At 42.4% G+C, this 12637-nt stretch overlaps 1 protein-coding gene and 1 long non-coding RNA gene across 2 annotated transcripts in view; one reads left to right on the top strand and one right to left on the bottom strand.

The window, feature by feature from the left end:
• LOC148187723 (uncharacterized) overlaps positions 1-12637 on the bottom strand; it is a 139536-nt gene that overhangs the window by 39500 nt on the left and 87399 nt on the right. The gene's annotated exons all lie outside the window — the stretch shown is intronic.
• Positions 2323-6292, top strand: LOC121954224 (transmembrane protein 121). Its single transcript, XM_088086424.1, has 2 exons — positions 2323-3287; positions 3571-6292. Exon 2 carries the CDS (start codon positions 3773-3775, stop codon positions 4721-4723), a length of 951 nt encoding a protein of 316 aa, XP_087942550.1. The 5' UTR covers positions 2323-3287; positions 3571-3772; the 3' UTR covers positions 4724-6292.

Here is a 12637-nt window from a genome sequence, read left to right as displayed (position 1 = left end):
TATTTCACTGGTCTCTGTGATGCTTTTTGTAGTTGGTGTTGGACGGTGGTGGCGTGTGGCTGCAGGTCACTTACTGGGATGAGGAAATAAACTCACTAGGATGTTTACATATGTAAACATCAGTACAGGAAAAGATGGAGAAGATAGCTGAACTAGCATTCTTCTAGCTACTAGTACAGTTTCCAGTGGGATATCAGGAACCATAAGGTCCTTTGATTCACTTAAAAACACATCCTAAATCCTGGACAGAGCCATTCAACCAGGTGGCTCTTTTTTTATTTGCCAATGCAATGGAGAAGACGACTCTGGTGAGGGAAGGGGAGGAGGAGTGTTTTACAATGACTAAGGACTGAAGTGTCAGTGGGAATGTGAGGTATTGTCATGTTTCTGCTGTGGATCACTGCTGTATGCTGTGCGGAGGCAGCTGCAGAGTCGCTGCCCGAGTTCGGGATTAGCGATTAAGCATTTTGTTAAGGTCAGGATGTGTGGAAAGTTAAATCATTCACCAAACCAAAAACCATGGATTACAAAAACCATCCAGAAACATGGGAGAATTTCAAAGCAGCAGCCAACAATGTAAGACGACAAAAAAAGGCCGAAATCACAGTGCACGGTTTAAAGGACCTGATCACATTTCACTATAATTTTTGCTACCTTGTATAATTCCATATGACAAATGAATGATGATTAATTTATACAGAATGGCCAATCTCAGAATAAATTGCTAGTATTGAACTGTAATTAGTCATGCATTCATATGTGCATCACTTTAATGTTGCAGCTGGTGAATGCAGAACTAATCTTAATAAATCTAAACTATAAGAATATATTATAACCAATTAGTTGATTTATATTTTGCACTTGTAACCAAAGCTTTAAAATAAATGTTGTTAAGTAAAAAGTACTTTTTTTACTTCTGAAATGTACTTTGTTACATTCCACCACTGGCTGCAGTAACATTTCTGCTCCAGTTGGTGTTAAACTGAAGCCAGCCATGTGTTTTATAACAAAAAAGAAATGTGGACTTTTTGCAAAGGAGGATCCAACTCATCACTCCACTTGTCATGGCTCAATTATGGTTGATAAATCCAGAGGAAATAGTCAATAAGAGAGCAGCTTGGGAAAAAGCAAGCGGCTGCGTCGCTTGACTGGTTTTTCAGACATGAATCCTCCATATGCTCCCATGATAAAGGCATGATAGAAGTCATAAACAGCCATGATGGCGACTGTCAGCTGATCTGCAGCTGGTAGATCTGCAACCATTCAGGACTGCAAAAAATCTGCATGATTGATTGCAATTACGTTTAGTTTTCATTACACAGTGGGATGAAAAGTGAAGCTACATGGCATAGAAAGCCAATACTTTTGACTCCTCAATAACCGCAATTCATGAAGTGAGCAGTAAATGGCTTCATACTGTAGTAATGAAAGCAGTTTGGTTCCTCTGAGGAAGGATTATCGCTAATTGGCCCAGCTGGATAAACAGAGCTAGTAGTGTTAGCATACTGCACGGCAGAGCAAACACACCAACCTTTCCCCCCCACCTTTATACATTTTTGCATACGTATTATCTGCCAGCTCAGGCATTATTACATCTCAGGGGATAAAAATGTTCCCTTGACATTTAGTCCCACCCCGCACATCTCCCAGTCTCTTTTTTTCTCTTCTCATCATGTCACTCGGCCTCCTCATCTCAGTTTTTTTCCGTCTTTCTTATTCGCTCTCCCTACATCTGTACCTCCCCATCTCCCCCTTACCCCTCATCTCTTTTGGTCTCCGGCCCCATCTCAGGCTCCTAATTCACTGCTCTGTCAGTAGATCAATAGAAAGGCTCTCTGTCAGGAGGAGCCACTGCACGCCTCACCCCCCGCCCTCCCTCCCCCATGTCTCCCCAGACTGCAGACACACAGCCTGCTGGGAAGCTGGCTTTTTTTACATCCCATACTGGAGAGCATCCTCTCTCTCCTCTTTGGATCACTTTTCATCTCTGCACCTCAAACCCGATGGAGAGAAAAAAATGCACGGTGCCTTAATGGGCTTCTCAGAGAAGGAAGGAAACCAGGGCTCTTTCTGGGAGCCAAAAAAGAAACAGCCCGAGAAAATAGGATATCAGCACAAGACACAATGTTAAAAGAAGAGAGGGATGCAAGAGGGAGGAAAAAAACACAGGGTGAGAGAGAAGTTGTGCATTCAGCTAAGCTGCAAAAGGCTGGCTCCTCTTCCCTCCCTCCCCCTCCACCTCTCCCCGCCTTCCTCCACCCCCCTGGAAAAGTGTTCTGTCTCTCTCTCTCTCTCTCTCTACCTCTTTTCTCTCTCCCTCGCTCTGCAGCTGTGGTCTGCTGAGCGTCACCTCCACACAGCAAGTGCCTTTACTTGAACAGAAGAGGGAGAAGGAAGAGGAGCTGCGAGAGAGAGAGAGAGCTCATCCCAGGAGTGTGTGGTGGTGAACGCACCAGAGGAGCATCTCTGTGACTTCGCAGAGAGAGGGGCTGAGAAGTGCACAGAGGCAGACGGGCACAGGCAGGCGCCTCTGGAGTATCACAGCGCTGGTGGTGTTGGCAGAGCACACTGAGTGGAGACAGGGGAATCCACTGGCGCTGTTGATCCTGGTGTCTCTGGCAAAAGCTGCTTGAGCAGAAGACAGAAAACGGCGCAGCAGCCAGGATCTCGCCAAGGGGGCAGCATTTTACAGCGACAACGAAGCGTGGAGACAGCTGAAACCTGCGCGCACACACGGGAAAACACGTTGCATTTAAAAGAATCTTCTGAAACACACAAACTTACACAGGAAAACATACAAAATGTTACATTTTCCTGGATGCTGGATGATGGAGAGGAAAACTTCTGGAGAGGAAATTCTCTTTTAAGCAGGACTTGCTGCAGAGATTTTTCCACTAAGAATAACTTTCTTTTTTTGGTGGGGGGAGTTGGAGGTTTACACTCTCTATCTAAGCACAACACAAGATAACCTCTATTCTTAGTTGCAGAAATTGAGAGCGGTCTTTGTGACCATTAAGATGCCTCCTCCTGATTCAGTCTGAGCAAGTAAGTGGATTATGGCGGCAATATTTGGGGATTTCTCTTTCGCTTGAGAAAAAAGAAAAAAAGAAGGGAGAAATATATCCATGACTGGTGGATTTACGTCTGTCAGAGAAGAGGAGAGGATCCCGTGCGTTTTCTCCTCTCTTCTCCTGTGGATTACAGATGGGCTTTGTGATCTCCCAGTGCAGTCTCATGGATGATCGCTCGCTGCCAGTCATTAGGATAAAGTACAAAGAGGGACACAAGTGAGTATTCAGCTGAATTTTTATCTCTGAAGGCTTAAGCTTGTATGAAAATGAGGGTGTCGGAATGAGAACATATCGCAGCAGCTCTTTTTCTATGTCAATATGAGAAAATGCAACTCGTTGATTAAACTGCTGTGTTGTGATTGATGAATAATTATCAGGGTGTTAAAGGTAGACGCTCATCCTGAGATTTATTGATTTTTACAATAGCTAACCTGTATGTTTACAGACCATTTGCCAATGAACATAATTTACTAAATGAGGGGTACTGTCTACCCGGCAGGTGGCTTGGGCACAAGCGGAGATTGATTGAAGTGATCTGTGTGAATCCTATTAATGCATCCTGGACTCTGGCCAAGGCAGAAGCAATGGAGGGGAACACCGCTGTCTAGCAGCACTATCTGATCTGCCTCCTCACTGGACAAACTGAGCACCCTCTGCACTCCCTCTTCAACAACACTCCCTCTCTTCTCGCCCAGGCAAGGATGGTACCTCCACCTCCCACCAACAAGCCCCACGTGTGCCTGTCCACCATCCTGATCATGAGCAGCATGGCGCTAATTGATGCCTACCTGGTGGAGCAGAACCACGGGCCACGCAAGATTGGCATCTGCATCATGGTGATGGTGGGAGACATCTGCTTCCTCATCGTCTTGCGTTACGTGGCGGTGTGGGTGGGCGCTGAGGTGCGCACTGCAAAGCGAGGCTACGCCATGATCCTCTGGTTCCTTTACATCTTTGTGCTGGAGATCAAGGTCTACTTTGTGTATCAAAACTACAAAGCAGACAGGAAGAGCCTGGATGCTCTTGCAAGAAAAGCATTGACACTGCTGTTATCCATTTGCATCCCGGTGCTGTTTGTGGTGCTGGTTGCGATTGACCATATGGAGTATGTTCGAGCCTTCAAGAAACGCGAAGAGATCCGTAACCGTCTCTTCTGGGTCGTTGTGGACTTGCTGGACATACTGGACATCCAAGCCAACCTGTGGGAGCCTCAAAAGAAGGGTCTTCCTTTGTGGGCGGAGGGCTTGATGTTCTTCTACTGCTACATCCTGCTGCTCGTGCTGCCCTGCGTGTCCTTGAGCGAGATCAGCATGCAGGGCATTAACATCGTGCCCCACAAGATGCTCCTGTACCCCATTCTGAGCTTGGTGACCATCAATGTCATCACCCTCTTCATCCGTGGGGGGAACATGATTCTGTACAGGGACGCCAGGGTGTCCGGGATCCTGATAGGAAAGAACATCCTGGCCATCATCCTAAAGACCTGCAGCTTTGTGCAGTACAGGAGACAGTTGCAGAATGCTTCTCCTGCCTTTGGGGTGGAGCTGCAGAAAAACTCGGTGGCCCATGCTCGCCCTGCCCCCACCCCTCCTCAAGTGGTCATGCAGGATCAGACGCCCCTCCCCGAGGTGACGACGTGTGAGCACACATGACAGAATGGCGAGGGGAATCTTGGAGATGTCAATATGAATATATATATGACCCTCAGGACGCTGGCAGGGCACAACAGTCCACACCTTTCAGTTCATGTGAACACTCATGTGAATGCACACTGATGGCACACGGGACACTGCAGACTCTTAGCGAGGATAGAGCGGTGCTGTATCCAAAGCTGTCATGGTGCAAAATATCTCTTGTGACTTTGTTGAAGCGTTTCCTCCAAAATCCAGTTAATTGTGTATTTTTTCTAAACGTACAAAAGACAAAAAAGGCAACTACTGCAAGATTAGAGGATATATTTTTGAATTGTGTGTGTTGCATTCTAATCTTAAACCTAAGGGTCTGTGTGCTGTGGTGTGTGTATTTCTGTTGCTCGAATGTTCTTAGTAGTCGAGGGCTTTAACACGTCAAAGTCAGGAGGAGCAACCAACGGGGAATCAAAGAAATGAAAATAACAGTTAAAGCTTTCTCTTGAAAGAAGTGTGTTTTTATATGTGATTCTTTGATAAAGTATTGTGTACAAGATAAAGGCTTTCCTGCTCTTTCACTGGCTGCAGAAGGTTGTTTTTTTTCATGAAATCATTCAAAAGTTACTGGACCAATCGAGTCAATATTTAATTAAAATTCAGCAAATATCCTTTAATTAATCTGAGTTACAAAACAAAACAGACAATTATTCTTTTTTGCTCTTTTTCTAATCTACAATTAGAGGATACCTAATTGCTGAACTGGTGCCTTTGCAATGTCGTTCATCTTGAGTGTGATCGTTATATTTCAGGCTGCTTATTTTGAGCGAGGAGGGAAACTTTAAAAATAAATTCTCTGTGCAGTTATGAACAGTTTGATCACTGCAAATGGGTGACTGTGGTGCTGTAGCCATAGGACAGAATACACAGCCAAGGGGCAACACTGCAGATGGATAAATGATTCCCAAATAAGGAAACCTGTTTAATATCCTCCTCAGGCGCTCAGTGACTATCTGTGCTTGTGCTTAGTGGCAGCGGCAGATCTTTGTGAGCACTGTCATTTTGTTCTTCACACAAAAGGACAAAATGGATACTTTGGTCCAGTGATGTGAATCCAAACAACAGCCAAGAAAACATCATGCCTTGTAATATGACAAATCTCTTTCTGTCCCGAGCAATCTTTTTTCTTTCAATCAGACACCAGTTGAGTCAGAGGTGGACTTTTTATTTTTTGCTTTACAGTAATAGAGACATTTTAGTACTTTCTTAAACATCTCAATGATTTTCGGTGGATAAAATTCTTTGAGAAAACGAAGAAAGACTTTTACTGGGGTGAGCCTTTGCTAGCAGAGCCAGAGTTAAAAAGACAAATTGATCAACAAGGTCAGATGGTATCATATTACACTGTGCAAACAAGCCAGGCTGCTTTTATGCACAGTTCCTATGCATGCTTATAAAACATAATGCACAATAATTTGTACAAAACTCGCATAATTATGAACCAGTGTTATGTGTATAACCCAAATAATTGCAAACACTGTAATCATGTGACCAATGTGCTGACGGGAGTAAAGACGGAAGTAGTTCACATAACAAGGCAGGTGGGGTGATGGATGGGTCACAACACACAGGGCTTCCCCCCAGAAGACTGGTGTTTGGAACCATGTGACACCAAGTTATTTTCATCATCATCCAACACATTCTCACTCTCAAATTGTGAAATACTGACGCTTGGTCAGTGGTACTAAACATCGAACTATGATGCTCGAGGTACCCCTCCAGCGTCAGCTTTGGCTTGACAGAGAAGGCGTGTCAAGTTGCACTCATTACATGCATTGTTTATTTTTTTAATGATATTTCCATTTTCAGAGGAAATGTAAAGTTTCCCCTCTTGAATGCTTGCAGTCTCTTTTCAAAATGAACTTAAACCAATGGTAAAAAGGGTAGGGTAACAAAGGGTAAGTGTAGGGTAAGGCATCAAAAGTCTGTTGTTAAGTTTAGAAAAAAAAAGATCACGTTTTGGCTTAGAATAAGAAAATTTGCTATTAGCGTAACAAATCAAATGTCACCTGACATACATAACTAGCATAGCATACAACACAAACTAGCAACCTAAATTGTTCATTTAATTAAAATATTAATAACACTGACTTGGTTTCACATGGAAAACAAACAGTGGTGTCCCAGGTGAAAATCCTTTGTAAGTTTGACCCATCCACCTCCAGTTCCAACCACCCTATGCAAACTTTGTTCTTCATACTACAGCAGCTGCTCGGAAAGTCAAAAAAGGCTTGTGCAGTGCGTCTGAACTGCCGCTAATGCATGCCTCAATAGCTGACACTGAGGCCCACTGACCAAGCACTGGCATTTGATGAGTTGGGAGTAAGAATGAGTTGCACCACCATGTTTCTTTTCCTAAACTTAACCTATGCGACGTTACAATAAGCACATAACGTCATTCGCATGGCGATAATTCATAAGATATCGCACAAACCCTGGTGTGAGGGTATGTTGAAAAAAGAAACAATTATCGTGGCACAGGTGCCACACAAAAATAAATAAATACATTTTTACAATAAAATTCGTCTCTTGTACTCAGGTTAAAATTCCATTGCATAATTTCTCTCTCTCTCTCAATGACTGCTTGCATAATTTGAACCAGACTGGCTGTCCATGTTTGTTATAACCCAAAGATGCCCTGAGAGCAACTTTCTGTGCCCCAAACCACACTATCACATTAGGACTGCTGCAGCCAGCAATATTTGTCTGTTGATGGTCTGTAAAGTTGCAACATCGGCAATTTAGCCCCTATAATAATATAGTATTGGATTGTATTGTTTTTACAGAACTGCTGCAATGAAAGAAAACATTCATCCTTTGGAGTTATACTGAAAGTGCTGAATGATGAATTCAGTTAGCCTGATGAACAATGAGAAAATGTTTCTGCCAGAATTGGCTGCAGTGCAGCTTTGATTGTGAGGATGACAATGTAAAAAATTCTGATAGAAACGTCATTCTTTTGCGCTCTACCATCAGTCAAAAAGGTTTACATAATTTTCACACAATGCTGTTACTGCTCTTACAAAAGATGGCATTCAAGTCAGAACACACCAACTTCAGTCTCGATTATCATTCAATCTTAACCCTGCATGTGTCTCTGTTTTAAAAGAATGTCTTCAACAGCTGCTATTCAACCACCATGACTTGGTTCAAACACATCTTTCCCAGCGTGTAATGTATGGACACAGCGCATAGAAACGCCACAACGGGGCTAACATATAGACTCTTTCACATAATTTAAGTCTCTGGTTCATGTGCCTGCATGTATCTTGACTTTGACAGGATAAAAAGAGCATCCATGGAAACATAGGGAGCACATTATGCGAATCTGATGCAAACCCCAGTCCCCCTTGCTGTGATGTGACATCTGAACCACTGTGATGGCCTGCAAAGCACATTCTCATTCGTTCCAACTCTCCTGTGCAGTTTCAATGTTACATGTGGTATTTTACATAAGTACATTGTGAAAACAGGTGTAAGCAAAACAGTACATTTGTATTTGAAGTTGTGCATTGGCCGGATGCTGGGTGGGCTGCCATGAGTGCGACCAGATGATGCACTACTGTCAAACACCACAACCAGATGGCTGAGAAACAGATAATGTACTTGTTTTGGCTCAATGCAAAAGCCTTTATTTGCTGTACAATATGTAGACTATTTAGTAGTAAACCAAACATAAGCAGAATGTTTCTATTACTCCACGATTACTATATCTGAAGATTTCAAAATAATATAAATATTACAGTTCATAATTTGTTTAATCTACAGCTGCTTTTAAGCACTTGTCATTACAATGAGTGTTTATTTCAGTGTGTTTCTACATTGTACAAATGGTTGCAAAGGGCCAGTGTGCAGGGTTTGGGGGGATATATTGGCAGGAATTAAATATGATGTAGTGTATTTTATTTAGAGTAAAATCACTTGAAAATAGAACTCTTGTGTTTTGTCTGCGTTAAAATGAGCCGTATATATCTATATATGTAGCGGGTCCTCGTTCATGGAGATCGCCATGCACCCCCATGTTTCTACAGAAGCCCAGAATGGCAAAACAGAACACTGGCTCCAGATAGGGCCATCCATGTAGTTGCCTTTTTTGTGTTTACCGTGTCAGCCACCATTGTAAGAAGTTCATCTGCAGTGAGTAGCGCCGGAGTTACATTACGTTGCAACATAAAACTGCTTTATTCAGTGTTTGTACCAGTTTAAATAACCAAGTTTCTTTGTTTTGAAGAGGTAGACACCCTGCAGGTAATTCTGGTGAGAACCCCCTTAACATCTGGATCTTATATCATTGGAGAAAAACAGTGACCACACAATAGCATGTGTTGGACTAGCTGCCACAGCAACATGCCAAACAGCATCCAAATACATGATTTGTAATGTGGAACTGCTGCTGGGTCCATTTGTTTCAGCAAGGAAGAGACCACTGCAGATAATTTGGCACATTATAAAAAACCCCTCACTGTCTCAATCAAACAAAGGTGAACAAACATTAGAGAAAAAGGGTTAGCATACAATAGCCAGTCTAATCCCAAACACCATTGGAGATGGGCTGATTTGTACCATGAAACTTCTTTATTGAGTGTTTTTTCCATTAGTTTTGGAGAGGGAGAGAAAATGTGGCTCCTGATAAAACCTCCTGAACACTGTAGGGATTCTAACCAGGAGAAGTTTTAGCTGGTTGCAATCTGCAATTCATCGCTAAATGCCAACAAATCCCCCTAAATCTCACACACTTCACCTTTAAGAACAAAATGAATATCCACTCCTCTAGAGGCCACAAAGTGTGCGTTTGGGCAGCCACCCAACCCAATCTATCCTTACCCTCCCGCCACACCTCGCATCACCCTTCCCACACTGCCAGACCCTGAATGAATGTTGCATTCATCCAGATGACCATGTTCTTTTGCTTTGCACTCTCGAATGTTAATAAACTGGGAAGGCTGTTGGATGCACCTCCGCACTTACCACATTAACACTGACAAAGCGGCCTTTGCCAAGCCAGCAAGACAAACGGCTGCAGTAAATTCACAGCTCGACCTTCGGCGGTCTTGGATGGCAACAGAGCCCAGGAAACAAATGTATTTTTCATGGGAGGCATGTTAGAGCACGGGGAGAACAAACCAGTACAGAAAATTAATGCTCATCAACTATTGATTCTCTTGTCTGGAGGGTAACTGATATTAGATTTAAAAGGACCACTCTCTAAAAACAAATAACGACAGGGCTTTTTTTAGGCGAAGCACAGGGAAGTGTGCGATGCCGCTACACTGAGTGTATTTAATGCTCCTCTGTGAACTTAAAGCACTGCGCATCTTTCAAACAGTGGAATGGTCAGTTCACATGATAATGAATGCCTAAATCTCAAATTACGATGCTGTGCACATAAGCACAGAAATGTCATGTTCTTCTGCAGAGTTTGGGACTCATCCATTCCTACTAAATATATTATACGTACACTAATTTTCCAAGGATGTGCACATTAGCTATGGGCAACATTTGACATCCTTGAACTATTTTGCTGAGCCTTTGCAATTATCTAGTTCTCAGTCTAAATGAGCGACTGATTTTTTTGTGCACTGAATCACCAAATTACAGCCAGTGTAATTATAAAACTGTTTCCTCACATATACCCCTCAGACACACATGTATGCATTTTATGGGAACAGATCTGAGAGCAGAGTGCAGGCACCCCTGCAACATCGAAGGTTTTACTATCTTGCTCATGCACAGCACAGTTCAGCGAGGATTAACAGCATCTGTGAAGTGTGAACTCAACGGAGGATCAAGCTTGTGACTTGCAGCTACATTATGATCTTTCTAATAATCAGGTCACTCTGCTGGACTGCTGGCAACTTTCGGTCGACCCAACAGGGAACCCAGGTGTCGGAGATGAGAGCGCGTCGCTTGGAGCTCTGTGAAGTGTTGAATGTAAAATGTGAATTATGGAGAGGTGTTTCAATATTTAAACTTGTTAGCAGTTTCTTGAGATTTAGCATTTCAATCCGAGCAATTCTGCAAGTTTTCTGTCAGGCGCTGTTGACCTATAAAAGATTCAGATGGTTTAGGATTCTCTCCGTTGCTTACAGTGCTTTTTCTCAGGCACCCATTTACATGTAAATGCATTACTCAAGTCCCTAAAGACCTTAAGAACATTTGCTCTGTGTCATCCTGTCGTTAAATGAAACACTGATCACTGTCTGCGGCTGGTTTCATTTATTTTTTAAAGCATTTATTCTTCACTTAGACTTAAAAGGGAATATATTGTATAAAAAGATGATAAACTGTGAGAGATTTTTCATTCCATTTCCCTTGGTTTATTGTTAAAGCTACAGAATTTAACATTTCACCTCGTTGTCAGTTCCACCTCTTCCTGCAGTTGGTCAAGACGCTTCACAACACCTGCCACTCATTTTGATTAGCTGTCTACCTTGAAACAGCATCTTGCCCAAGGCTGAGAGAACTGCCATCAAAAAAGCCACCACAGGCATTAATGAAACAGATGGTGAGTGCAGGCAAATTTTACGAGAAACAGCAATGATTTCTTACCTCTGTCCACTATTGTTGCCGTGACCTTCATGTGCTACATGCCCACAATAAAGCCCATGGCAAGAGGATCTACGCCCAAAATGTCCCTGGATTTCATTGAAAAACCAGGCGAACAGAGACGGAGCATCCGAGTTCGCTGAGTACGTCAGTGAGTTTTAATAGAGGTTATCAGTTTATTATTATGTTGGTAGCTCTTATTTGATTATATTTTTGTATTGGAGAGGGCCAGTGTTGGAGTAACTGCACTATTTTTTATTCTAATGAGGCAAATTTGGCATTATCATTTTTCCACAGCATGCCGCTGGCATGACAGTGGCTACAGCCAGACAATTATGACTAAGCCTTCATTGTTGGTTGGGGGCGCTTCTCAGCTGGTTCCTGAAAAATTGAATGGAGCTTCACAGAGGAGGTGGGATATCCCTTACAGTGAATACTGGAGCATTCTGGGTAAAGGATCTCATACTGTGCAATAGTTATGAGTTGGTTAAACTGTATATTAATGTGCTCAGTTGGGGTTACATTTTTACTGTTAGGAAATGCAGTGGCTTTAGGAATGTTAGTCATTGAGCATCTGGCCGAGAGGGGGTTAAATCTTACAGTCACGTCATATGTCAATCACTTTTGGATCTTGAATGTTTGAGTCAGCATGCCTGTTTTAGAGAAGCTGGGGCTTTTTTTACATGATAAATTATATAGAGAAGGCTGCAACATTATGTTTTAAAATGTTGTATTCTCTCAGGATGGGGAAAAGGGGTTTTATTTTGGTTTATAGTGTTATTTATTTGTATCTGACAGACCATCAGCTTGTTGAAATATCCAAATGTCCAAATGATACCTTGACTATAGAGCCTATGCATGAATATGGCCAGTAAGAAAGTACCTTATGTCAAATATAACTATTCCTTTGAGACTGAAGGAAAACTTGCTGTCATTTTTTTAAAGTAGCAGCAAATATTTTACTTACAGATGTGTTTGTCATTCCAAGTACATGATCTATCCCTGTGTCTTCATATGAGCATGTTGTGCACTGTAATTTCATGGACATACTGTATATTTATCAGTGACTTTAAAAGCTATATGATGGGACTGTAAATGGCCAAAAGACAAATAGATAAGAAAGAAGAGCAACAAGTGCATCTTATCCTTATATCCTATTGAACAACTCTACATAATCTGAAAACTAGAGTGCTAAAATTCATATCTGTGACGTCATAGTGTAAAAAGTCCAGAGCTGCTATAAAGACAATGAAAGATGAAAGATTTTCTCTATGACACTGAGAGCAGCCAGAGAAATGTTCTGAGCAATGAGAACACTTCCTGTTTCAGTACTCA

The sequence above is a fragment of the Plectropomus leopardus genome, chromosome 13 (genome assembly GCF_026936395.1).
Source record: "Plectropomus leopardus strain MGB_pleo_1.0 chromosome 13, ASM2693639v1, whole genome shotgun sequence".
NCBI lineage: Eukaryota > Metazoa > Chordata > Actinopteri > Perciformes > Serranidae > Plectropomus > Plectropomus leopardus.
Note: the sequence above shows the minus strand (reverse complement) of the source record. Positions and strands in the feature narration are given on the sequence as shown.

Bases quoted from the DNA above. Each gene is read 5' to 3' on its own strand.
- LOC121954224 (XM_088086424.1), top strand. From the start codon at position 3,773: ATGGTACCTCCACCTCCCACCAACAAGCCCCACGTGTGCCTGTCCACC.